The sequence below is a fragment of the Pomacea canaliculata genome, linkage group LG1, assembly GCF_003073045.1.
Source record: "Pomacea canaliculata isolate SZHN2017 linkage group LG1, ASM307304v1, whole genome shotgun sequence".
In the NCBI taxonomy this organism is placed as follows: Eukaryota; Metazoa; Mollusca; class Gastropoda; order Architaenioglossa; family Ampullariidae; genus Pomacea; species Pomacea canaliculata.
In genome coordinates this window covers 26,221,063-26,248,700 of record NC_037590.1, presented here as the reverse complement: position 1 = coordinate 26,248,700, position 27,638 = coordinate 26,221,063, and the positions used below count along the sequence as shown (strand labels likewise).

Here is a 27,638-nt window from a genome sequence, read left to right as displayed (position 1 = left end):
TTGTGTATGTTGCTACAGCCAGCTGACTACAGCTAACTTGTTATAACATCACGCTTTTAAAAGTAGCCAAAAGAAGCCAAAGAAGCTGGCTACATTTAAAAGTAGCCCAAAGTAGCTGGCTACGTTTTGGAAAATTGTAAGCTGGCTACGTTTTGAAAAAAAGTAGCTGTAGCCTAGCCGGCTACAAATTAAAAGTAGCTTGCCCATCCCTGCTCCTAGATCGGCCCAGCCTGTTCTTGTGGAACAATCGTATTCAACATGAAGCAAAAAAAAACAAAAAACAAAAAAACTCAGTTCCATCGCCGTAGATGTGTCTGTGCATAGGTTCATGCTTTCCCTGCCTAAGGGCCCTCGGGCTTGTCAACAAACCACCCTAAACCTTAATTGCTGCGATTGTTACTTCCCCATTTAAGTTACCGCATGACAGCGAGAACAAAAAATATTTTTGCTAGACGTTTAAATTACATTTAAAAAACATTTACTACAAACATAACTCTAGCGTTTCCCGAAAACTTTTTGTAAAACTTTATAAAACGTTTCAATGCTGTTTGGGTACACCACCAGCTGCCAGACGTGTCAGCAACGTGTTCAAATGTATAACAGGGCACATTGTTGTTAGTTACCTTTATGGACTGCAGGGTTGCAGGAGCTCACTTACTCTCCTAGAGCCACTTATCTCAGTTGGGAACAATTTTTTCTCAACTTCGGATTCATTCCTCCGTTCACGGCTTGTGCTGACCTCACTTGTTGCCAGTTAATATTCTCCTCAGCAGTCTCTCTTCAGTCTGTTCAAAATCTGCTTGTAAGAAGGTATATCAACTCTTATATACAACTCCCTAAGTGGACACCATAGTCCCACAGATGTTGTCCCACAGATTACTGCTGTTCCTGTACCTGGTATTGGTGTGGCTCATTGGCTGAATGGAAAAATCAGGTAGCTCCCTCCAGTGAAATCTGTTCCTAGAAATGGCAGAGATATAACTTGGTTCACAAAAATGCTTAGTACCACATACCTTTCCAAAAATTATAATGAGTGTGTGTGCGATCGAGCGCTCTTCCAAGAGTTTTGCCTAAAAGAGTGTAAACAATGAGGTGAAAAGTTTGGAGTTTGGAGAAAAACATTGCTAAGGAAACTTTACTATTATGATGATTTCACATGAGTTCAAAACATTTCACCTAACTTTTTCTGTAATTTTTAAGAAAATAAACAAATGGAGAGATTCTGTTTTGTTTATAAAATGGCTTTCATTTAAAAATAAAATAAATGTGTTGCCTCTTCTGGGTTGATGGCTTTGGTACCTTTTTGATGGGAAGACTTTGTGATCAATGCAGTACACAGGCTTTAGTTCTGTTTGACCTTTGTTGATCAGTGCCTTTTTGTTTGCTGGGACTCATTCATCATTCCAATACACAGCAGGTGCTGTGGGATGTACTACTTAGAACTGTGTTTTCCTGCTTGTGTGCTATGAGGCTGCGGATTGTGGTTTATACTGTATGTGGACACTAGATAGGGGACATGGTCTTTTATTTACCTACCTACTTTTGTTATGCTACTTTTTGTGGCCACACTGCTTAAGCCTCATTTGTCATGTCTGCTGTGGTTACTGTGATTCGTGAGATTGCACATAGGACTGAGATATGGTACTGTATATATATTAGTAAACATTTTATTAGTATCTCTGAATTGTTAATCTTCACATATAAACTAATGCTGTTTGGCATTGCACATAACAAAAAATGATTATGACTGTCTAGTTGTGACCTACTAAGAGTTCTCATGAAATATACTGCTCAAAACAGTATAAAGCCCACCTTCATATATTTCAGGCATGAGGCCTCAGAGATGATTATTAAGTACTATTAACCAAGGGAGGGTTATTACATACTGCAGGAGTGCATAGGTGTTTGAGAAATTGACTGCAAATTGGGAGTTGCTCACTTTATCATTCAAACTCTACGAGACTGCTACAATACAGCAGGAAGTGCTGCAGGATGAAGATGCCCTGAATACCCATGGTCAACTACCAGACATCAGGACAGGTTCATTGTTCTGTTGGCTCTAAGACAGAGAACAGGCAATGCCAGCACATTCAAGGGACAGCTGCAAGCAGCTGCCAATGTAACTGTCAGTGGACAAATGGTTCACAACAGACTCAGGGAGAGCAATCTTTCTTCTTTTCATCTGCCTGTTTTGACACCTGCATTGCCCATCTGGCATAGGCACAGCACCATCTGGCATGGAAAGTGGGCCACAGTCCTCTCCACTGATGAATCTCACTTTGCCAGGTCCTTTAATAATGGCTTGTTTGGAGACAATAGGGAAAGCTTTACCACACTCCCACTGTGGTGAAGGGTGATCAGTACAGTGGTGGATCTATCATGGTGTGTGGGTGGGATGGAGACAGCCTACAGAACAACCCCCTTCCTTCAATTTGGTACAAGTCAACCTGACAGGTGTGACACACAGAGATAATATTTCACAGTTTCTGGTACTGCTATCACTACAGATCATTAAACCAAGCACAGTTCTTCATGATGACAATGTCAGACTGCACAGGGCCAGTATCATCAATTACTAACCAAAGCAGCACAAAGTCAGCAGCGTGAACTGGCTGGCCTGTTCTACAGATCTGAATCCCATCGAACATCTGTGGGATTTCCTGGGCTAGTAACTGAAAGTCAACCACCCCCACCAGTTGACCTCTGTACCAGTTTCTTCAGCAAGAGTGGCAGGCAATTTCTCAAGGGACTCATTGGTTCAGTCCATAAGACAGCGATGGCCTTGCCTGCATTCAGGCTAATAATGGACACACAGCATTGACTTTCTTTTTGTCTGGTATATCACTTTTCTAAATTTTTAAAACACAGGTTGTGTCAGTCCAAGCTGAAATTCTTATTGTTCAAGAGATTTGTTTCAATGAAATTTAATGATGTTTCCTTTAATGAATAATGAAATGTTGATTCTATGTTATTGTCTGTGTATTAATTGTGATTGACTATCAACAGAAAAATAAGGGACCATACTATACAACTGGCCTTTCCATTATTTTGAGCAGTATAATAACAAATCTGCATCATCTAAACCATTACTAAAATGCAGTAAAATATGGTTCACCAATTGTAGAGGTTAAACTATTACATATTTTGGACGGCTAATTCTGTACGTTAGAGTTTTTTAAACATGAACACTTTAAGAGTACAGAAGATCAAGTGTGGCAAAATTACATGGGACTTTTTCTATGTGTGCAGTTAAAAATACATTCTTCCCACTCTACTCCTCTTCTTTGCATGTCAGTTTTATTTTAAGTGTCATCAAAACATGACCAATGCGTCGACAAAGAGCAATATATATATATATTCAACAGAGTACTAAATCACTGGTGCCTGTATATTGCATCTTAGCTGTTCAGTGACCACCAACATGCATCAGATCAATATATATTTGTAGGGAGTACCTGTTTGGGACACAGTGCAGAACTGCGCAGCGCTTTGCTTCCCTCCACTTAGCACGTACCACTCTTGCGCCTTGACCGGTGCACGAGCGAGGCGACTGTCCGTGGAACTAGTGACATAGAAGTTAATATTCAGTATACCGTAAATTTCAGTACATTGAGCGCACCTGTATCTGAACTGCACCCACAAATATTTTTATTCTTTTTATGAGGGGGCGTGTACTTCAACAACTGATCTTAATCCTTCAGTTGTATGCGGCTTTGATTTTAAAATGTGAAAAGTTAACATTATAACAACGTGAACACTGTAACAACGTTAATAATTAACACTTAAATATGGAGCTCATCGAAAAATTAATCGGAATCTGAAAAATCTGCAAACAAGCCGCAGGGTTTAAAGCTGGGGAAAGTCGCGGCTTTTAGTCCGAAATTCACGGTAAATAGCGGTGACCGTGTCTTGTTTTCGAAGTCCTGCCTAGAGTTGGTATTCGAAAAAGAATTCTTACAAGAAACAAGGTCTTGCCAAATCCGTACTGATAGTGCGCGTGTGAGGGGCATGCAGTTATTTAAAAAGGTAGTGTCGCAGTCACAGACTTGGAGAGATGGTGCAGGCGGTGGTGACAACGGTCGTCAGCTGGCCGTTGTTAGTTTCCGCTAAGGGACACTACTAGTCTGTACCGCCCAGCCACAAAAATCGTCTACAGTTCGGGCTCCGCCAAGTCAGGGAGGGGAAACTTATTTTGGTTAGGATTCAAGGGGAGAGAACGGTAACCTGCTAGCTTTAAAGCTATATATATATTTGTTGAACTTATTGTATTTATTGCTTGTTCAATTAGCATATTTCAGACTACGCCGTTGGCCATGGAAGCTGCAAGGTTGAGGTAGAACACACCGTCACTAAGTCCTTTTTTATATATATAGTGAAACATTAGTGTTGGAAACCCCAAATATGCACATCTGCTTATAAGAAATCGAAGTTTTTAATACCCTATATCGCTATTGGAACCAACTGGTGTCTATTTAAAAATAAAGGTCCAAAAATTATATATGAAAAATCGAATTCAAAATAAAAATGGTCCCAGTAAGAAAACAGTTTCTGAGCTAGGAGACTCCATTACTCGACTAAATAAATGTATGACATTTTCCTGAGCTACACAAACTTTTATTCAGGGGTTCATCAATGTCTGTTTACCCTCATTTATGTTATGCTGACTTGTTTGATATATGTATGTATTGTGTGCTATAAACGTTATTTTCGAGCAGTGGCTATGTAGGATTCATGTATTTCAGACTGAGATCTGAATTACACCCATAAGATTAATTGAAGTAGGACACCTCTTATTGGAATATTGATTACTGGAATGATTTCTGGAACATTTTACTTTCCAGTACTGAAGTTCAACTGAATCTTTAATAACATTGACTAGCTAACATTGAAAGAATTGATTACTTGGTTATCAGATAGTAGAAGCAAAATTATGTTCTTAAAACCTGTGGTTTTCTACCTTGTGTAGGCATGCAGGCGATGAGGGTTTATAGTATTTATGGTCAGCATGGAGTAGCTCAAAGGAGTTATTAGGGTTATAAGAAAAATAACAAAAGAAAAACAAATTCATGGGTGAGATATGTTGTTTCCTGGATGTTCAAAATAATTGAAAAATGAGAACTGGCAGGTTCAAAAACTTATACTAACATATTTTTTGCTGCTTATCTTACATATCATTATGCACTTGCTGATGATATCCAGCCACAAAAGCATTAACATTTTTCTTTGACTTTTGTTCAGCTCCTTGCAGAATGCAAATGTGTGATGGTGTTTAGGCTGCAGTGTTAAATGATTGGGCCAAATTTATTATTTCCCAAACCTGCATAAACAATATTCCCATCCATTCACAAGATTCAAGCTTGAAAGTAGTGCAATCCACAGAAAAGTGTTGAAGCTAAGTCACATACATGCATAAAACATGTATCCAGCCCTTCTATTGTAGCTTTGCAATGATGTACCCAAATGCATTCATTACTGTTCTTTGCTAAAGCAAAGAATAGATGCAGGGCTTTGTTCATGTCATTGAAGCTGTGTACAAGAGCTCAACGAATGCAGTATTGCTAAAGACTGAAATGGGAGATTTCTTTCACATGACTATAGGTGTCCTTCAAGGATGTCCTGTTTTGCCTATACTCTTCACAACTGTTTTTTTAGAGAACATATATGAGAAATGCTTTATACCCATCACACTTCCATTTCCATCAGTGGGAGGACCATACACAATATACACTTTGCCAATGACATCAGTCTGATGGCAAGTACCAGCAATGAACTGCGAGACCTTACCAGTAGACTGACAGTTTGAAGGCATACAGAATGGAGACCAACACTCACGATCAATGACAAAATAGAAATCTATATAAGCTGAAGAGGTGAAAAGTTTGGAGTGCCACCTTTTCCAAAGATAGCAACTCCATGGTAAACATCTACTTATGGCATTGCCTAGACTGGACAGGATTCTGCTAGAGCAGCACTGTCAGATTTGCCACCTTCTACAGACTGTGCAAGTCCCTCGTAGTTTCAATCATTGATTTGCAGATGTGAAATGTGACTCTTGCTGATAGAGAATGATCCAGGCATATGAGAATAAGTGGTGCCTGAAAAGGCTACCCTAAATTTCTTACACAGAATGTTGTAAGACCACTAAATATATGGTGGGCTACCAAGATCTCATGCAGGAGCATAAAACCAGTGACATTTGTACAGAACATGGTCACCACACTCATAGAACACCAGAACCCATTTTTGAAAGTCAAATGATGTGAGCTGGTCTTGTTCAGCTATGAGAGCTGCCATGACATTCTGAGACCATCCTTTGGTGATACATCAGAGGGAGATCAACAACAAGATGGTGAGAGGAAAAACTGGCTTCTAGACCTAAGGGGGTAGACAGATTGTTCTGCTCAATATAGGCTAAGTGGCAAGCCTGCATCTATTCAACTGTTTCCCCCTAGTTACCAGTACAGACAGACCAGCATAACCATTAGTCAGCTGATACCAATCACTGGTTAAATGAATGCAACTGGGAGGGTTTTTAGTCTAATAGTAAATTGGTGTAAGTGAAGTTTGAAGCTTTTAAAAGCTAGTAAATATGAACAGATGGTGTCATTTCCTAGAATAGATATCATAACAAATTTCTGACACTGAGAGCTTATATGCAAGTGAAAGTACATTGAAGTATGTTTTATCTCTTGTAAATGTTAGCTGTATTGTACAATTTTATTTTCATAAGCTGCTAGAAAGCTGGTTAGGAAAGATTGCCTATTTTGACACAAAAAAAAACCAAGTGTGTTGCATGCAATGGTGCTTGTTTAGTTAAGGTTTAGATGAAACAGTTTAGTTGTATAAAAACTAAGTAAAATGTTTTTGCACATGCAGTTCACATGTTGACATAAAAATATTCACTCATAGATTTCTTACATTAATACATGTTCTGCATTACAAATGTTTTGCAGAGCTTCAAATCTATATAGCAAAATATACTTGCAGATACCTCACTCAGCCTGCTTTAGAATTGACACATGATCAATCCTCACAGTCCAAGCGCAAATTTAAATATGAGGGTCGTCACCTGACTCAACCAATCACTCCTGATGAGATGAAGGAGGCTGAGTCATCTGCTACCACGTATGGAATCACTAATGTATCAGGTGGATCCATTGCAGACAGGTAGGCTTTTTCATAGCGTTAGATGTATGAGTTAAAAAATTTGCTAAGTTGCTAAATTTGTCCTTAACGTGAAGGTACTTAAAACACTATTTACAAAATAGATTGGAGACAAATGAAAATTTAACAGCTATATTCTACATTTATTAACAGTAATAACTTGTTAAATATTCCTGCCTTATAAAAGAAGCTGAAGGGTGTAGTACGTTGAAAGAAAACTGTAATTTTTGTGCCTTTATGAACCTGTGAACTATTTTTTCAAATCCATTGACTTCATTACTGAGTAACAGTCCTAGTTTTGGGAACTTTTTCTTTATTCAAGACTTGCTGTAAAAAAATCTTATGGCATGCAAGATACTTCTTTTAATTGTTACAGAGTGTCTAAAGCCATGTAAGGATAGTACTGAGATGCCATATATTTTCCTGAAGGATCACAAATCTTTTTTATTATTTTAACAGCATACAAATCAGAAAATATAAAAATATGATCTTGTTTAATGTAAACATACCTCTGTGTAAAACAAACAATACAGGGGGATTGAACATTTTGCTCAAAATATTTGCCTGCCAGGAAAAGTTCTGTTTTATGCAGAAAAATATGGGACCTTTCTGCTTTCATTTTTTGTGTGTATGTTTATGCCTGTTTTCTAGTGTATTCATGAACACTTTTTTTTAAAAGGCTGAACCAGCTAAAAGTCAGTGGTGAAGAGAACTGGAAAAAACGAGCTTCCAGAGAAAAAATTGCAGAAATGGGGATGCCTACTTTCAATCAGAAAAACGAAAAACAGGATTTACCAATAGTCCAACCAGCCACAATAGCTTCTCGTCTTTCACAGCTAGAAGCATCTTCAGAAACCTGGCGTGAACGTATAGAAGAGACTGATGCTAAGCAGTTTGCTGTGGCCAGCAAGATTTCAAAAGTTGCTAGTGGTAAGATAACTGCAGATAAAAAGTCTGTATAAATTGCATTTACAGTCGACCTTGAAAACACTTAAGTTTATAAATTCCTGATGTAAGAAATCAAGGTCTTTTAATATCCAACTCAGGTATTAAAACCATTAGGTCTAGCTTTAAGAAATGAGGTGCTGAAAGTTAGATCTGAAAAATCAAATTGTGTATAAACATGATGCATAAGCTAATCCAAAAACCCCCAAAAGGTGTTATTTGTGCAACCAAACTGATCACTTGTCTTCACAAGGGCATAGCATTTTTCTGAAAACCTAAATTTGTATTTTATTTGGGGATTAATTACAAAGTAATTGCTGTTTATTTTGTTATATTAAACTGATCTATTTGATGTCTGTATGTTAAAAAATTTGTAAATACTATTTAAGGAAATGGATCAGAAGGATTTAGATATTCCAGAATGAGGTAATAATAATGGAAATATGTATCCTTTTATGGAATATTCATTATGGGAACAGTTTTCTGGAAAGTACCTTCTGATACTAAGGTTCACCTGTATGTAATATCAGAATTCAAAATATCACATTTCAAAAATATACCTTTTTAACGTCAAATGGAAAAACAGTTGTATCATATCTAAACTTTAGTCACAGGTGAGATAAAGCTTGTGAGTTGTCGTAATGGTTAAACTGATGTTTCATTTGCACTACAGGTAAAACACTTTATAGTTATTAAAGCTTTTAAAACTAGTAACTTTTTTCGTAGCCTCCATCACATTCAGTTTCAGAATGCAGGAAATGCATATCTTTTACAAAACAGTAATCAAGTAGATCAAAGTGCACTGTATTCTTTTCAGGGTCAAAGAGTATGAAAAGTAAAGTATATGTATGTTTCAGCTGTGGAGAGTCCACTTGTAGCCAAGCTACGAGCGTCAAAACAAGACTTGATGAAGTTAGGTTAGTATCAGCAGTTATCTTTTGCTTTACCTGAAAATGGGTAGTATAGGGAAGATTTCATGCAAATTTTGATCTCATAATTGGATGAAGCTCAGTGCAAAATAAAATTTTCCCAAATATGTTCCCCTCCTTTATTCTTAAGACTTGCACCTACAAACATCACCATATAAAAAAAGTGATGTCGCCTTTATTCACAGGTACACTTAATTGAAGTACAATGCCAGCTCTCTCATTGGCAGAGATCTTCACAGCATAAACATATTCATGTACAATCCTGATGTCTGTAACATTGATCTCTTTCTCAGTATGGTGATGTACGTATGTATCTCAAGAGCGGAAAAGAACCAAATTTGGGAAAGTGATATCTTGCATTGAGCTTTACTCAATCATTAGAAAACATTTTGCACCCTGTAAATTTTACATCCTAACTGCTCACCTATCTACTTACAAAATGCTGCTATAAATTCAACACAACAGGCCAGCAAAGATTCTTATTGCAAAGTTGCATAATTCTCTAAAACAGAAACAGTTTTTGAGATTCCTACAAAAATGATCATGCTGTATACAAAGTATAATTTGTACAACTATGTGAAGATATTGTATAGAGAACATACAACCAATGTCTTTGTATGAAGCACATTTGCCACACTCAAAGGACACTAGGAATCCCTATTTGCAATATTAAAGCAGCATAAGCTGGTTTGGTTTTGCCATGTCACATGGCAAAACATGTTGAAAACTGTCCTTCAAGGTACCTTGGAGGGTGGCCAGGCTGCATTAGCCAGAGAAAGAACACAAAGGAGCAGACTGTGCAGGATATGCTTAATATGACCTGTGCAAGACATTCTTACCATTGCCCAAAACAATGTAGGACCCCTTCTCAGCTGCTGCATCTCTCCATGTTCTCCCCCTAGTGACCAGTACCATTCAAGGGACAAATGACTTATGCTCAGAAAGACACCAAAAATCATGATGTCATGATATGCCTAATTAACACATTTTCCTATCTCATTGGCTAAGATATAGATCAGTGCTTGTGCTTGATTTATACTCTCAGTAACTGGGCTGCAGTTCTGCTACTCTCCATGTCAAATGTCTTTTGTGTAAAGATGTGGGTTAAGATGCTAATTAATGATTAAGAAGCCTTCACAAAAATTTCATAAAATATGTGAAGTTTAAAAAAAAAAACAAAAAAACAAAACTCACAAAAAATTACAAGCTTTCTGATGGTTGTGAGTTGCAAAATTAAATCCCAGTCTGTAATCTTTTGGTGGGAAAATTCATGGTTTCATGCTTATGTTTTTATTGTTAGTGTATGATCAAAATGATTTTATGACTTACATTCTCTGCATGTTCTGTACATGCCTGGTACGGTCTTCTGCAACATAACCAGATTACAGTTCAAACTGCAGCTCTCCAGTTTCCTCCCCTAGTACTCCAGTCAAAGAATTCCTTTGCAAGATACCACTGCCAAAAGATATAATTGCTGGTAAGCATGTCAGTGCATCTCCTTTTGTTTTATCATGATTAGCTGTTTTATTGCATGAAATGTTAAATTACAGTTTGTATATTGTACATTATGGGAGAAGACTATTTTTTAATTTAGGAGTTTCACCACCAATTTTTCTTAAATTTATAACCTATTTCTAGGTCTAAGCACTTGCCTTCTTTTGTGAATAGGGGCACCCGGTAGTTTAGTGATTAAAACACTCGCTTGCCACCACTGCAATGAGCTACTCAGGGTTCAGATCTTGTTTTGGGACACTTTCTGTATGTAACACCTGTTCACATACTAACCCCTGGGGGTCAGGGGTTTTCTGCAGGTACTCCAGTTTCCTACACCCTCCTTCTCCCTCCATAGTGATAAATCACTGCAAGGCAGAAGCACTTTCCTACTAAATCAACCGACCAACCGACCTTCTTGTGTGTAGATTTACTTTCAGAAATAAAGTCCTCATGTTCATGAAGATGTTTAATAGTTTTAGAAAATATCAGTTATATGATTCTTCGAAAACCCTTTAAACTTTATATCATTTAGTATTTGTATATTTTTAGGAACACTCATCATTTCTCATGCTTCTTTTCTGGAATCAAACCCTGATTTCCCATTACTCATAGTCAGCAACAGGCATGCAACTTACCCACTCCCAGCTCGGGAAGTAGTGAGGAAAAATAGCAATACAGAACTCTTTGTTAGTATGAAAAGATCAGCAGAGCACCATTTAAGTTGCATTCTAAAAGCTCATAACTGGATATGCAAGTGCCTGGTTACCATCTAAGCTATGTTAAATGATTGCAACTGGACTTGCAAGTGCGAGGCTGCTAGTAGAGCTTCAGGGTACCTATGTTGTCGATGTTCTACTGAAACTTACATGGTTAAATCCTGGTTTGGCAGACAGATAAAGGGAAAGATCATTGGGAACCCAGTTTACTGGTTTGTGGGAACATGAGGTAAGGATAGAACAAAGCATTCACAGTCCAGTATCAGAAGAAAACCAATCCCAGTATTACTGGCCTCTTGGAATATGAGATGAGGACAAGACAGATATTCATAACTGCATTGTGGAAAGGTACTAGTAAATGCTTGAAGACTTGTTCCACCTACATAACTATCATCACCTCATCTTCTACTCTTGTGAAGTGTTGTTGCGGCCCTATGCTCTTCAAGGAGTAACAAGGACTAAACTAACCCCACCCTGCTTGGGCAACTCAGCTGGTATATTATCAAACTCTTGTGACTTTCCTTTCTTCACACTGTGTATAGCTCTTCTTGTAGGACTGGTAGGTCTGCCGGTTTACTGTTTCTAGCCTGATTGTTTTGAAGGATGGTGTCAGTCTTCAGCTGGAAGTTTTAGGGTCTTTGCTGTAGTCAGATTTGTGGCTGTCAGCAGCATGCAATACTCCCCTTCCCACCCCTCATCGAAAATGGGGAATTGGTGTTTTAGGCCAAGCCAGCAGCTGATAGGGAGGGTGGCTATGAGGTCAGTTCATGACCTATCCTGGTGAAACCCTGCTTGTTCTGGTCTCAATCTCATGTCTAGTGCCCTCTTCAATCTCATTAGCTTTTGAGATTGTTGATATATAATGGTTTTCTTGCTTATCCATTTTGTCTGCTGCTAGCCAGAAATGAAACTTTGGTGATTAAGGCTGATTGTATCACTGAATATTAGTTCAACAGCTTAATGTAAATTCAGTGCAGTTATCACTTTGAAACATTAAGAAGTATTGTTTTTATTTTTCGCTAGTGGTGTGAATGATATCACTTTGAGAAAAAGCATAAAAGTATTGCCTCATCAACTACCTTTTGAATTACCAGAATTTTTCTTTTCTAGGTCCATCAGTTATCAAGAAATTGGAAGAGTGTGGTAATAGTAGAGAAGGTTCTGATTTTGAAAGTGGGAACGAGAATACAGAAGGCCATACACATTGAAGTTCCAGTAGTGAATGATGAAGAGATCAATCAGTTCTTTGCAACAAAAGAAATAACAGACATTGCAGATAAAGTGGACCTCAACATAGATGATTTTAACAATATCTTTGTTGAGTCTAGTGACATGTGAGTAGGAGATTTTATTATTTTATGTATTTTTTACTTGAACATTAAGTACAGAAAGTCATTTGCATGAAACAGACCATACTGACTACTTTTAAAAACGTAATGAAAGACTTTTGAGAATGCTTTTCTGATTGACTGTACCGTTTGATAGTCTGCAGACTGTGCGCAAAATTCGACCATTAAGGAAGAAAAAGGCAAGCGGACACAATCCATTAAAAACAGTGACACAGTTTGTTGAAGTTCAGACAGCATATGTCCAAGTTACCAGTGGTGTGGTTAAGAAAGAACTGCGGAGGTTGAAAATAGAGGGCTGTAAGTAGAACCTTTTAGTAGTTTGTCATAAACCTTTATAAACCTTCCTGGCTTTGACTTAACAGTTTTGAAAAATGTGCTATGGATATGCATAGGTGCTATTACAACCATTGCCGCAAAATGGGATCTAATGGGAACTTTATGTTACTACCACTGTTTTATATTTGGTTTATGTCTGATTATTTATAAAGGTTATTTAAGCTTTTGAGGATGACATTGATATATCTGCTTTTAAACAGTCATGTTTTCATTGTAATTTGTGTTAAACAAAATTTTATTTTGAAGGATGGGTGGAAAATGTGATTTTAATGATTTTAAAAAATAAACTATAATATTTTTTTTAAAACAAAACTTTACAGCCTATTATTCATATATGTATATATTAGAAAAAGTTTTTACTTTCATGCCATTTGCATAAACAAAATTCTATCATTCTTTTAAAACTCCTGTAAGACTGTTCTAAAAGGGAAAAATCAGTAAATACTCCACAGCATTGTGAAGTTTGTCACATTTTTCCCAATGCCATTTTGAAGCAATGGTCACATACAATGCATTCCACCTAAAACAATATCTATTTTTTGGAACACAGAAAGAGAATTCCTAGGATGTCACTTATTAAGGCTCATGAAAATTATTGCAAAGTTTAGATAACTTAGAAGTTACACCTCTTCAAATAATTTGAAATTAAAACATTACTTTCACAAGCAGCTTGGCTCAGAAATTCTCATTTATTACAACTCTCATTGAGAAGTATTTTTCCAAATTCATAAGAAGTACAGGAGCATTAATAATTAGTACCTTCCTAAATGAGTTACCAGCTAGACAACAGTGGGTGCAGAACAGGCTGAACCCTGACCTTGCAAAATAGTGGCTGTAAGAAATTCTACATGTGGATGCTATCTGTTAATGTCCAAACATTATCAGCAATACTGAGCGGTTGCAAGCTATGGTCCAAGTGTCATTTTAGCCCCAAATCTTGGCATACAAGTACAAATATTATCTTTAAAATTATTGATGTGTGTATGATGATTCCTGGTCTCTTATGCATGTTTCATGAAGTGGCTCATGAAGCAGCACGAGCGGGACTGGCAAGCATCGAAAACTTCAGCAAAGTGGAACTGCGTAAAACTGAACCCTCTATCTTTCCAGCAGCATTAGGTGCTCGTCACAATCCATTTTGTGATCTCATGCTTCTTCATGTGAAAGGTTGGAAATGCAGCTTTACATCTTAATTTTAGCTGATTGAATAGTCTTAAAAGACTCCTTGTTTAAGCAATATCTACAACAATTACAGCATTACTCAAGTGTTTAGTTGTGGCTTAGATATTTGCTCCCAAATGCTGCTCCTCCAAAAGGTCAAGACCAAAACTTACTTTTCACAAGGGCAATACATATGATAAGAACTGTACTTTTCACAATCATTTAGAATTAAAAAAATACATAAAAGTTATTCACTGTTTGGTGTTAGTACAGTAGCATGTTTTTCAAATATTGGTTGAACAAAGTAAAGTGTAAGGTATGAGGTTCTAAGGTATAAGTGTGTACTATGCATGTGCAAGATTTTATATTGTTTTGTATACTCTAGTTCTTATAGAACCATATGGACTTAACAAACCCTATTTTACGTTCTGGCATTGTTTAAAGCCCATCTATCTGTGGCACATTTTAAAACTTGTTGAATATGGAACCATGTCTTTTGATAGGTCGGAGAAATGTTCAAACAAGACTCGTGGCACCTTTAGCGAAATCTATAAATGCAGGAGATTGCTACATTCTCATCACTCCAAAGAATGTCATTAATTGGATAGGGCAATATAGCAATATCATTGAAAAAGCAAAGGTAAGCATATTTTACATGATTAACTAAACCCTGTCAGTTTTCTAATAACGCTGTTTGGTGTATTTATATATTTTTCTGAAGCAGTCACTGCTCACTAATCACCACATGTCCACTTGATGGCCCAGGTCCTGAAACATAATTTAGAGGTTTTTAAAGACAAAGAAAAGAAAAAAATTATTGAAATCATTTAAGGGCTGATGTGGAGTAATTGCATTATACCTCATCCCCATATGCCTACATTCATTTGTTTTTGATAGCTCAGATTGGTTTACCAATTGAAAATATTAACAGAATGATTTTGATATGCTTGTATGTTCACATAAACATACACACCAGTATTAGGCATATTGCACAGCTAGTTCTTCCTTAGCTTGATCAATGTATAATTGGCCTATCAAAAAATATGATATGTATTTGATCTGTTTGTAAAATAATCCTTGCTCATAGTGTAGTGCATTGGTAAGTTTTTATTTCCATACGTCTTGCACTGTTTGAGTGCTAGACAGCTTAGAAAATACACGGACGTGAAAGCAGTGTTCAGATAGTTTTCCTGAAAGTTTCCATGTGTCCCATGCATTCAGTGCATTGCTTATATAGGTGCCAGGGAAGCTAAAGAAAGTATATATAAAACAGTCAATCAGCCAGTAAGTGATATAGTCATACCAGTGGCTGAGTAACTTTCACACTGCAGTGAAACCCAATCCTTTGCCAAGACACCATTGAAGAGAGACACTTCTAGCAAAGGCGAATTCTTGGTTAAGGCAGGCTTGACAACAAAGACCTCATCAGAGCCTCTGGTCTATGAAGGGCCTACAGAAGAGAAAGCTCCGAGTTGTACAGAGAGCGTTTAAAACTTTTTATTGCAATGGACTTCTCACAAAATTGCTCTTACAAGAATAGAAGTGTAAAACACAGGGGAGGTAATCTCAGTTAATATTAAAATTGATTCGACTCTTTATTCACATCCAGTTAACAAGTTACTAAGATTGTGCCCATTATTGGGAGGGATATTTGTGACTTTTCATATATATATATCACTATACCACAGTAACTGTAAGAATTTAAAGAGATAATTTGTTTGCTTAATTTGAATATAATATTTGTGTGTTGTAATAGCAGGAAAGCCTTGAAAACCCATTGTGTTTTTGATAAAGCAAAAGAGCACATACGACTGTGTGGTTATGACAGTAACTTGCAACGAAAATTACTGTTGTCATCTATATATGATGTTTATAAGATCATTTTCATCATCAAATCTACTCACTGCTTAGAACTAGAAATGATTGGTGCTTGTTTCTTTATGTGCCTTTTTCTTTCTATTTAATCCTGCAAACAAGGTAATTAACACCAAGCAAAAGTGATGCTAGCTACAGGCAACATGCCAAGATATCTGAAAAGCAGTGACACACTTTGGCTTCTGATGACCGCTGAATCCATTGAGCTGTAGGAATCGATTTCTGTACTACCCTTTGATGTGTTGGTTCAGCACTACCCTTCAATAGGAGAGGTGTTAGCATCTGAATGCCATGAGAACGTTATGCAGACTATCTTATTTTCCCCCAACTCAGGTTTAGGCCAATGAAACACCGAGCCACTGGGTAACTAGGGTGATCACATAGCGACCTTATTGTTTTGGAGAGTTACCAGATGACATGGCAAAGAAGCTTTCACTTCTTTCCCTCTTATATCGCCTTGGCTGGCAAAAAAAAATAGCAGCAGTTCTATCAGCTTGGTCATATAGTTATAGCCAAACCCCAGTGGTTAACAAGTGTCACTGATGGTTCAGAGATGCTAATGCAAGGGAGAAAATTTGTGTGGTTGAAAAGCAGCTAAAGTGTGGTAACTCTTAAGTGTCATGTCATCTGATAAATCTTGAAGAACAAGAATCATGTTAAAATCTTTACAATTCTTCCATTATTAATTGCTACAGCCATGAAATATCTTATAAAGAGATTTCAGTTTCTAATAAATGACGACATTTTTTTTTTTCTTTCATTGGCAGGCTGCAGAAATCGCTATTATCATTCAGCAAAAGAAAGACCTTTGCTTCAGGGAAACAACCCCTGTTGCATCTATAGAACAAGCAAAGGATCACTTGGGTGCTGGGAAGATCTTTTGGGCATCTCTTGGAGGAGTGAAAGAGGTTCAGGGTATGTTGCTAATGAGGGCAAGAGGTGATAATTACTGGGTTCAGCTGTTGCCATGTGCCCCTGTCAGGAATGAACACCCAGCATCTCTCTAGCTGGATGACTGAGCTTACCCACATCAGTCTCATCTTTTATTCCTTTTTCTCAACACACTCTTCCCCTTTTACCCTTCTGTTTTATATTTCCTGTCTGTAGATCTACACCAGTCTTTCTTTTGTCTGTTTGCCCCCGTGGGCCTGGTTTCTCATGCCAGGGTTAACACCCAGCATCTGGATGGGTGACTGAGCTGGCCCATCCTACTCACTTCAACTGTTCTTTCCTTATCTTGCAAGTCCTTTCACCTATACTCTTTTTCAACCCTACATTTTTATCTTTCCTATCTCTACCGGTCTCTCTCCTCTTCCTTTTCCATCATACCTTGCCCTTGTGAGCCTGGCTTTTCGTGCTAGGGGTGAGAACCCAGCCTTTCTGTGGCTGAGTGGCTAATCTGTCCCACCCCTTTTTCTTATGCTTTTCCTTTTTTAACCCTTGCCTGAAGCAAAATTTCGTCTATATTCTTCTATAAAGGAAGAGGCAGACATTCAGTACGTACATGCAGAATCTGCCGTCTCTTATGCCCATGCTCGCCATCATGTAGTGGGTGGCTCTTAAGAAGCATCTTCTGCTGCAAGCTCCAATTCCTACTCAGCAGCCGTTGCAAGACAACCATCAACCTCTATATCTATCCTGAGGGATATGACATGGGTCTCTTCTGAGGTCCCTGTCCTTCAGTCTATGCCTCCTCCTTCTACAGGCAGTGGTGGCGCCTAGTCATCACAAAAACTCAAACTACACAAGAATCACAGTCCAAGCATCCCCCTTCACCAGTCAGAAACACTGCAAGCCACAAGCATGCAACAAGAAACAAGGAACAAGAATACCACACTGCAGACAGACAACACAAAAACAAAAACAAAATCACCAGAAAAAATTACCATGAAGCAGAAAACATTTGGGAATGCCACAACTGCAACATCAGTCCCTGTTTCAAATTGTTTTACTTCTTTTGTCGAGCAGGGGATGGATGTAGATGAGTGACGTTTAGCATCACCTTCCCCATCCCACCATCCTCCCAAGCAGTGTGGGCGACCATGAGGAAGATAAAGGTTTCAGGCTGGCTTGATAGGACACCTGCAGGTTGGAGACTGTCTAACAGAGGCAAGAGATGTTGCTGATTCTTTGGCATCCACCATTGTTCAAAACTCTTCATTGTTCACTATTCTCCATATTTCCAGCGCCTGAAGTCTGTTCAGGAATCTTCTGGCTTTGACTTTTCTTTAGATAACTCAAAAAACTACAATTTACCCTTCGCGGTCTCTGAAGTGCAGCAGGACTTTCAGAAGTGCAAGGACTCCGCACCGGGCCCAGACAACATTTCTTATCAGTTGCTGACTCATCTTCCACAGGTAGCTCTCCTTCTGTTTATAGACATCTTTAACTTTATTTGGGTGTCTGGCTGTTTCCCTCCATCGTGGAGAGAAGCAGTCATGCCTGTCCCAAAACCTGGCAAGGATCTTTCTGATCCCAACTATTACCGTTCTGTCGCTCTTACTAGTTTTCTGTGCAAAACTCGAGAACACATGGTGAATGCCTGCCTCGCCTGGCATCTCAAGTCTTAAAGTCTACTTTCCAACCTGCAGTGTGGCTTCTGACGATACCGCAGCACCTTGGATCATTTGGTCTGTGTTGAAACTTTTGTCAGGGATGCATTTGTTGGCAAAGAACATGTTTTAGGAGTGTTTTTTGATTTGGAGAAGGCGTACGACAATACCTGGAAACAAAGTATTCTGTTGGACCTTCATTCTCTTGGCTTCCGGGGTCATATGCCACTCTTCATCAAGAATTTTCTTTCTCACTGTCTCTTTCAAGTTCGAGTAGGGTCTATCCTGTCTGATCCTCAGGAACAGGAAAGTGGGCATTCTTTCACCAACTCTTTTTAACATCAAAATAGATTCAGTCTTGAAATCTGTATGTCCAGGTTTGGAGACCTTTTATGTAGATGATTTTGCTCTCTGCATTCGAGGCCGATCTTTACCAGATGCCTCGAACGCCGGCTTCAGTTGTGTGTAAACGCTGTACAAAGATGGGTGAAAAAAATGGCTTCAAATTTTCTCCTACAAAGTCAGTATGCATCCACTTTTGTAAACTGCGAAGTATGTTTCCAAACCCATCTATTTCTGTCAATGGCTTGGTACTCAAAGTGGTCCAGGAAGTAAAATTTCTTGGGGTCATCTTTGACTGTAGACTGTCTTTTCTGTCTCATCAAATCTCTAAGCCTTTCTTTTCAGAAAGCCTTGGAAATTCTATGAGTAGTTGGCCATGTCAGCTGGGGGGACAGACCGCACAGACCTGCTTCATCTGTATCGTGCCCTGGTCCACTCCAAACTAGACTATGGATCCATCATCTATGGCTCTACTTGAGAGTCCTACTAGAGGACACTAGTGACCTCATTTTTCTCCAGTGCTTTCAGGAACTTCTTTACAGATGGCTCCAAAATCCCAAGTGGTGGCCATGTTGCTGCGGCAGCAGTTCCCTCCTGCCAACTGCAACGGGCTGCTTCAGTCCGACCGGTGTAGGGCTGCTTTATTTTTACTACAGAACTTGCTAACCTGGCAGCACGTTCACCACTCTTTGGAGCACGTCTTGATTATTTGAGACTCTCTTTCTGCCCTCCAAGCTCTTCTTTCCAATGATTTTGACCACCCTCTCATGGTCCCGTTTCATGCAGTTCATACAGCACTCATTCATCGTAACAAGGACATTGTTTTTATTTGGGCTCCTGGACATGCTGGTATCTCGGGCAATGTTCGAGCACACCTGGCTGCCAAGACTGCGTGTCAGTTTCCTGGCAAATTACAATGGCTGGTATCATCAAACTTCTCGGCCTACATTTCAATGCCACTGGGACTCTCTGAGCCAAAATAAATTGTATGCCACTCTTCCCTTCTTCCGTGCCATCCTGTACAAACGGTTAGTCTGTCACCAAATACCTGAGGACTGGCTGCAGTTCATCGTTGTTCTTTCTCTGCACGTGGCATCTGTTTACAGGGCTGACTGCCTTGCCGTAATATAGCCTCAGTTGCTGGCACGGCGTAAAACACTAATTCCCCCCCCCCCACCCCTCGTGCCATCCTGTGAGGCGGGAGGACGTGGTCTTTGCTAGATTAAAGTTAGGACACACCTATGCCATGCAAGGACACCTCTTATGAGGTGAACAACCACCATTTGTCAGTTGTCCATTGTGTAAAGGCAGTTTTAGAGTGTGGTACATGTTACGATTGTCCTGAGCTCCATGGTATCCGCCAGCAGTTTTTTGCAGATAATTCTTTCTTTTCCTTGTTCAGGTCTGTCCCATTGGCAGCAATCTGTACATTTTTAAGGAGGATAGGATGTTACCATCAGATTAAAGAAATTTATGTCCTGTTAACTGTTTATCTTTTGGTTTTTTGGTTTGTTGGTGGCCTTTTTGGGCTTCACCACTCCTTCTTACGCTTTACCCACTCTTTTACTTCTTGCGTTGGCCTTTTAAAGAATGTTAGGGTTATATCGCTGCAGGGGTTTTGTCCCTAAACTTTTAAAGTTAAGATTACTTTTTGTTTCTGTGATATAGCCTTAGTTTTTGGCATGGCATTCAAAACAAATACCCTTTTGACATATTGTTACCATCTCTCACCATCTAGAGACTTAGTTCCTGGCATGGCATAAAGCTCAAGCAACAAAGATGAGTCTTTACTGTTCCTGGTTTCAAAGATGTTGAAACCTTCACACCTGTCATGTAGGGACATTATTAAGCTGAACAAAGAGGGTGTCCTTTGCACTTTCTTGATAAAGTTCAATAGCATTGACTTAGCATCAGGACTTCCACAAATAAAATAATCTATTTTAAATTTTTCTCAACAACACTTTGCATTCATGAGTATATGTGTGTAAACGATCTGGAACAGACTTTATTTCAAGTTTTAAATTCTTTAATATTCATGCTTCATGTGCCTGAAAGAAGAATTTCTGGGTAATCTTCTTGTTTATATGTGTGGTTAAGCTTGCGGACCAGATGAAGAAGATGAGCTTTATGAGAGTTCCATCATCAAAACTAATATGGTCTACCGTCTTGTTGACAATACACTTCAGCCGTATCACCAGTACTGGGGATCAATTCCACGTTATGAGATGTTGCAAGAGAAAGAGGTAAGGATTGCCCTAAAGTTTTGATTTTGCAATGTGAGAAACTGTTATCATAACTTAAATCTATAAAGGGATTTTTTTTTTGTTTGTTTGTTTTGCTTTACACAAGCTGCATATTTGTCTCGAGCAACAGTGTTCCATATTTACATAGTTCTAAAAATGATTTATTAATTTCATCTGCTCTCCCTGTTCAATGGTCTGGTTTATGGAAAATATGGTACAGAAGGCAAGGTCTTACAGTTAATTCAGAGCATTCAAGGTTAAGCTTAGTTTGTTCTCTTATGTCAAATTTTGATGCCACTAGATATTAACACAACCAGTGGTTTTACAGATCCAATAATAGTGAGGGTTATTGGTACCATTTCTATTTACTCACATTAAGTAATTTATGTTGAACATAGTTTGAGTTGATGTGCTCATAGCACAAAATGCATTAGCAACTGAACTTTGCTGATGGATAGTGCTTTCTTGCCCTTCCTCTCCTTGCCGCCCTTATTTCTTCCTCACTGCATGATCCTTTTACTTTCATTCTTTTAAAGTAAAATTGTTTGTCTTATTCACTAATTTTTTTATCCTTTTGTCTTTACTTGCTTTTCCCCCTTTAGCTTAAAACCTCTTTCCTTTGATTTATATTTGTCTCTGCAGCCTCCTTTAGGCCACCAATGTTTCCCAGCAAAGGATGAGATCCTGAAGGTTGATGTCTCTAATTGGCTGTGACATAATAATAAAATTTATTTAAGCTGCTGGATGGGTGGGAGGAGTTTTGGCCCTTGAGGCTAAGTAGGTCATCAACCAGAAATCATCTACTCAATTGTCACTAGCTAGAGGTCACTAACTGCTGAATAAGAGAATATTAAATCTCGGAAACAATGTGTAGGAATTTCTGTAAACTTCATAGAATACTTTCATCTGTGTCAAGGAGTTATCATTTTATGATAATCATGAAATGTCTGTATTTTTTAATTTGAAGGTGATCATATTTGACTTCGGCTCGGAGTTCTATGTATGGCAAGGCAAAGCAGTGAACATGGAGCACCGGAAACAAGGCATGGCACTGGCCAAGAAATTGTGGGAAAAAGGATATGACTACTCAGAATGTGTTATCAGTCCTATGTGCCCTCTTCACAGTGAGTAATCTTAAGTGATAAAAAATTAGCCATGATAATTTTGAAATACTGTAGACAAATAGAAGGCAGATGTGTGTGTTATTTATAAGCCATTAGTCTGCATAACCTGGATTCCTTGTAAGCAGGGAAAGCTGATGGTGATCCAGAAGTTTAGTTTTAGTTAAGACCTTGTTACTCCTTGAGGAGCATAGGGCCGCAACAACACCTCGCTAGCGGACCTTGTTTTGGGCAGCTCCTTTCAGTTGGGCACATGTGTTTCCGATGTCCCTTGCCTCACTTTCTACTGTTCTTTTCCAAGTCTGCTTTGGTCTCCCAACACTCTTCTCCTGAGGATTCCAATCAAGTGCCTGCCTGGCAATGGTGTCAGCTGGTTTGCGCAGGGTTTGTCCCATCCAGCCCCATTTGCGCTTTGTCACGTCTTGGCTAGTGGCATTCTGGTTGGTTCTTTTCCACAGGCTGCTGTTGAAGATCTTTTCAGGCCATCTTATTCCCAGAATATGGTGTAGACATAGGTTTGTAAAGGAGTTTGTTGTTGATGGTGTTTGTCAGTCTCCAGGTTTCAGAACCATACAGTAGGACAGCCTTCACATTGGTGTTGAAGGATAATGCTCGGGAGTTCCAGATGGGGCGTAGGCTATTGAAAGCATGCCTGGCCTTGTTGATGCGGCTTTTGAGGTAATCATCCGCTCCACCATCCTTGTTGACAATGATCCCCAGATACATGAAGCTGTCTGTTTTCAGGATATTCTCTCCTGGAAGGTGGATTGTGAGTTCCTGCTTGTTTTTGATTCTTATTACTGGTCTTCTTTTCTGTTGACCTTTAAGCCAGTATTCTCTGCTTCCTCTGCTAGCTTACTCAGTTTGGTTTGTACATGTTGTTGCCGATGAGATAGAAGACTAATGTCATCTGCGAAGTCCAGATCCTCTAGCTGTTTGGTGAAGGTCCACTGAATACCAGTGTTGTTGTCTTCAGTTGTACTGTGCATAATCCAGTCTATGACCATCAGGAAGATTGTTGGTGATAGTATGCAACCCTGTCAGTCTTCATTACAAAAGGTTTAGTGAGTTTGCCGTTGTGAATAACTTGGCAGGACGTCAACATCTAACATCAAAGCAGTTATCAGTGATTCATGTGGGCAGGTGCTTTACTTTCCTTACATGACATAATCATGTTGCCTTACTCGATAATATTTACACTTTCAGCTGGTGGTCCAATCACATTTTTCACATTTTATTCAGTGATTTGTCCATGTAGGCTGCTTTTTTGGCTCTTGTGGGAACAGTTTCAGCCCTACAGGATGCCACAGTATGATGAGTGTGAAGGTTTCTAACGTCTATCAGGGCTTCTGCTAAGGCTAAATTCTTTGGGGTCCCACGGACCCCTTCTTCAGATTTTTAAGGGGTCCCTGTTCTTTGCCCAAATTTGTAGGGACCCCATTGACGAAAATTGAAGGGGTCCTCCGAACTTTTAATGTTGTACTGTACGCAATTTTTTGCGTAAGCAGAAGCCCTGGTCTATTTTTCCGTGTCGTCAGGTAATATCAGGGAAGAAATACATTTTTGGCTGTAAGTCCTTTTTGTTTGAGACTTAAAAGTTGATATGGCATTAATGCAGTCCTGATCTTCCTGTTTTTTAGTTGGGTGATATTGATTGAAAGAAAACTGCCATGTTGGCTTTGCTGGTACCTTTATAGCTGTTGGGAGGCTGTTTTTACCTGACCAGTAGAGTGCCTCATGTCAGGCATGAGCTAGCTCTTTGTCAGGGAGTCAACTTTCGATGGATAGAGAGTAATTTTAGGATATTATCTTCTATGGTCATGTCATCTGGGAAGAAGACAATTCACAATATAAATTTTATTTCTTTCCATATGTGACATCAAATACAAGTTTTTTTCAATTTTTCCCACTTATCATCTCCTCCCATAGTGCAAAATCACTAAAATTTGTCATTTATTCAGCTTATTAGTTAGTCTTTATTGCCTGACATTATCTGCAAAAGGTGAAAAAAGATACTGGCTTGATGTGTGTGTATATATATATAAAGATTGCTAACGTTACTAATTCTTGGATTTAAAAGTGTGTTCTGAAGTGTAAAAGTTATTTGAAATTTGTATTTTGATTCTTCAAAATGTTTGCAGTGGAAGAGCAGGGTGGCATTCCTAGTAAATCATTGAATCGACCTGACTGGACCATTTTTGGTAAGATTAATCAGAACATGGAAACAATCCTTTTCCGTGAGAAATTTGGAGATTGGCCTGATAGTGCAAGACTGATAGGAGTCAAGACAACCAAGACATTGGAATTGAAGGTAAAAGACAAATTGTCACTTCCTGCTTTAGCATAGGTTTACTCCTGAAGAAAATCTGTTAACCTTTGCTCCAACATATAATCAGATATAAATTCTTTCACAGCATTTGACTAATTTGGTTTTTTTGTTGTTGTTTTGTCATTGAGATGCTTCAGGAACTTTTTGTGTCATTTTTTCACAGTATTTCTTTCACTGATTAGATTCAAATTTATATATTCTTTCAATTTGCTTTGCAGACTGAGTTTGCAGACATCAGACCTTATGATGCTTTAAAGATGATACCTATCCCTGACACACCTGTGACTATGCTGCTAGATGGAGCACATGTAGGACGTGGCAAAAAATGGTGCTGTTTTTTTCATTTATAGATTTTTGTTTAAATTCTCAGAAAAATAATGACAAGAACTTGTGACTTCATTGATTGGTTAATTTATCATGACAGTTTATAGAACTTTGTATTTAATCGATCTTACATCTTATTTTAGAAATTTTTTCCCCTTTGATATTACCAGAATAAACCACACATTCACAGATTGATTCTTACTGGTTTTAAAATTGTTGTGCTGCTTTCAGCATACATGGTTAGCAAATGATTTTAAAATGATCGCACATTGTACTTGCATTGTTTAATTTTCATGCCTTTTGTTCCAACACAACAGTGAAACTGCTGCACATGCACCACTGTCTCTCAGTAGTCTGCTACATGTGCAGTTCCCCATTTCACATGCATCCACTAAGAAAGTGTCTGGCTATAATTGCTTAGGTAACTCTTTTTGGAAAAAAAAAAAAAAAATAAGAAAGTGATATGCAACGTAGATCAGGCACTCTGCAGCACAAAAGATGGATGTGATCTTGGGTACAAGCAAGTTGCTGACACATTTGTATGGTCTGTGTGCCTAATCATAGCAGCTCTCTGTACTTCTTATGGTAAATTTACAACAGAGCAGTTTAAGGATTCACAGCTTTTTTTCAGCGTCTGTATCCTAGGTCTGCCAAGATCACAGTCACTGCAACCTATATAAAAAGTGGGTAGTATTTATATGTGTTCCTATATGAAAGGGACATGAGTATTTACTTTTCATAGCAACATGCTCTCTTATTTGGGATAGTGGAGCAAAATACCTAGTTGATGTGGCAGTGATACTGCTAGGGCCATGTCGTCTGGTGAGTACTTTAAAATTTACTCCAATTTATTTGAAAACCTCCACATCATGCTTCTAATCTCATATTTTATGCACAGGCAAGAGACATGCAAGGTTTTACAAAAGAACAGGACATCATAACACTTGGGATTCGAGTTTGGCATGTACAGGAATATGATCATTGCTGTTTGCCAGAAACAAGTTATGGACAGTTCCATTGTGGCGACACTTATGTTGTTCGGTGGCAATATATGATCACAAATGCAGGCAGGTTACATGAAATTATGATAATCTACCTTCTTGAATTGTTTCTGCACGTTTTAACTGACTCATACTTTATCTTCATATTTTACTATTTTTAATGATACTATTTACCAACACTTTCCAACCATCCAACCATTATGCTGAAACAAAATTTATTTCAGTATTTTAAATTTTCAGGTTTACGAAGTCTGAAGGGTCATGGAGCTCGTCATTCTCTAACAGGACGTGAGAGGTGTGCCTATTTCTTTTGGCAGGGACAGGACTCATCAATCAATGAGAAAGGTGCATCAGCGCTAATGACTGTGGAACTGGATGAGGAGAGAGGCCCACAGGTAATTTGTTTCTTGTTTATTTGCTTCACCAGATGAATTTCCAGGGTTTGTTTTTTTTTTACATTTACAGTAGTTGGGGCACATTTAAATTGAAAGTCAATAACAATGATCACATCTGCACTGTAGAAGTAGGTACTTCAAAATGACTTTATCATGCACTGGCAGAATTTTATAGCATAGTTAACTGGCTAGGTTTAATTACGACAAATTAAATTTAAATAAAGGTGGTCTGATTTGAAAGAAGAATCTTCCCCCCCCCACTCCCTGAAACTGGCTTTTCATCCCAGGGGTAAACACCCAGCCTCTCTCTGGCTGGATGACTGAGCTGTCCTATCTCTTTTTCTCCTTCTTTTCTTTTCTCCTGGTGGCCTTTTCATCTGTATTCTTTTTTGACAATTTCTCTCTCCTTTACTGCTACATTATTATCTTCCCCCCCCCCCACCCGCACGTGTTAGATGTAGATCTTTGGACGTCTTATACTTTATCAACATTTGTTTTGATTTGGGCTTGAGTAACCAGTCTGCTGTGTGTATAGGTCATTGTGCAATGTCGTCACTGATGACATAACCACACGATGGAGTAGAGACTGAACCATAGAGGATAACCCTGAACCACTTCATGCTGACCTCATAAACTGTGTACCTACAACACCATCCGTTGTCCTTTCCCTCCATAAGACGACATATCATGTGTCCTGTGTCATATTAGCTGTCTGTTTATCCACTTTATTCCGATTCCAGTTTTGTGCAGGCTTGACCAACCTGCCTGTCCTTGGTGCTTCAACATCTCTTCAGTTCATTTGTCTTGTTGCTAAAGCTTGTTTTTTTCGTCATTTAGTTTTAACTTGTTGTGTCATCCATCGTCTAATATCTGAAATACTTATAATCAGAAATCTTGGATGCTCTGGATAGCACTGTATTCCTGAGAAAGAGAACAGCTGGTATGTAGCTGAGTGTCATCAGCAAAGCATTGATCAGATATAGAGTGAGATCGATTTATAGTAAGCGGCGTTATGTACATGATAAAGAGGATGGGACCAAGTACAGAACCTTTGGGGAGTCCTGAGTGTATAGAGACTGGTTGAGACACAGCCGTCCACTGTAACTGAGTCCTATCTGAAAGGTATAACTGAAACCAGTTGAGTGGAGCTCAGGCTTCTAGATGCCATAGAGAGTACTGAGTCTATGAATGACAGTAGTGTGGTCTATAGTATCAAAGGAAGCAGAGAGCTCAAACATGATGAGAAATGAGATGTTACCACTATCCAGAGCAGACAAAATGTTGTTTGTTACCTTAAGCAGGGCAGTCTTAGTGCTATGAAAAGAGCAATAAGCAGACTGTGATGGAGAAATCAAATTTTCA

At 38.6% G+C, this 27,638-nt stretch overlaps 1 protein-coding gene and 1 long non-coding RNA gene across 2 annotated transcripts in view; one reads left to right on the top strand and one right to left on the bottom strand.

Moving 5' to 3' along the window:
• LOC112576553 (supervillin-like) overlaps positions 1-27,638 on the top strand; it is a 56,738-nt gene that overhangs the window by 9,322 nt on the left and 19,778 nt on the right. The window contains 17 exon segments of the mRNA XM_025259104.1: positions 6,988-7,167; positions 7,844-8,094; positions 8,967-9,026; positions 10,420-10,515; positions 12,359-12,410; positions 12,412-12,582; positions 12,734-12,894; positions 13,954-14,100; positions 14,598-14,734; positions 16,737-16,884; positions 20,961-21,106; positions 22,074-22,230; positions 24,369-24,538; positions 24,775-24,884; positions 25,779-25,803; positions 25,806-25,947; positions 26,122-26,276. Of these exon segments, the coding sequence (XP_025114889.1) occupies positions 6,988-7,167; positions 7,844-8,094; positions 8,967-9,026; positions 10,420-10,515; positions 12,359-12,410; positions 12,412-12,582; positions 12,734-12,894; positions 13,954-14,100; positions 14,598-14,734; positions 16,737-16,884; positions 20,961-21,106; positions 22,074-22,230; positions 24,369-24,538; positions 24,775-24,884; positions 25,779-25,803; positions 25,806-25,947; positions 26,122-26,276 (2,308 nt within the window).
• Positions 219-4,219, bottom strand: LOC112576567. The gene is made up of 3 exons (XR_003101870.1): positions 3,959-4,219; positions 3,456-3,562; positions 219-960 (listed from the first exon to the last, which is right to left on the bottom strand). It is a non-coding gene; the product is annotated as an uncharacterized LOC112576567 (long non-coding RNA).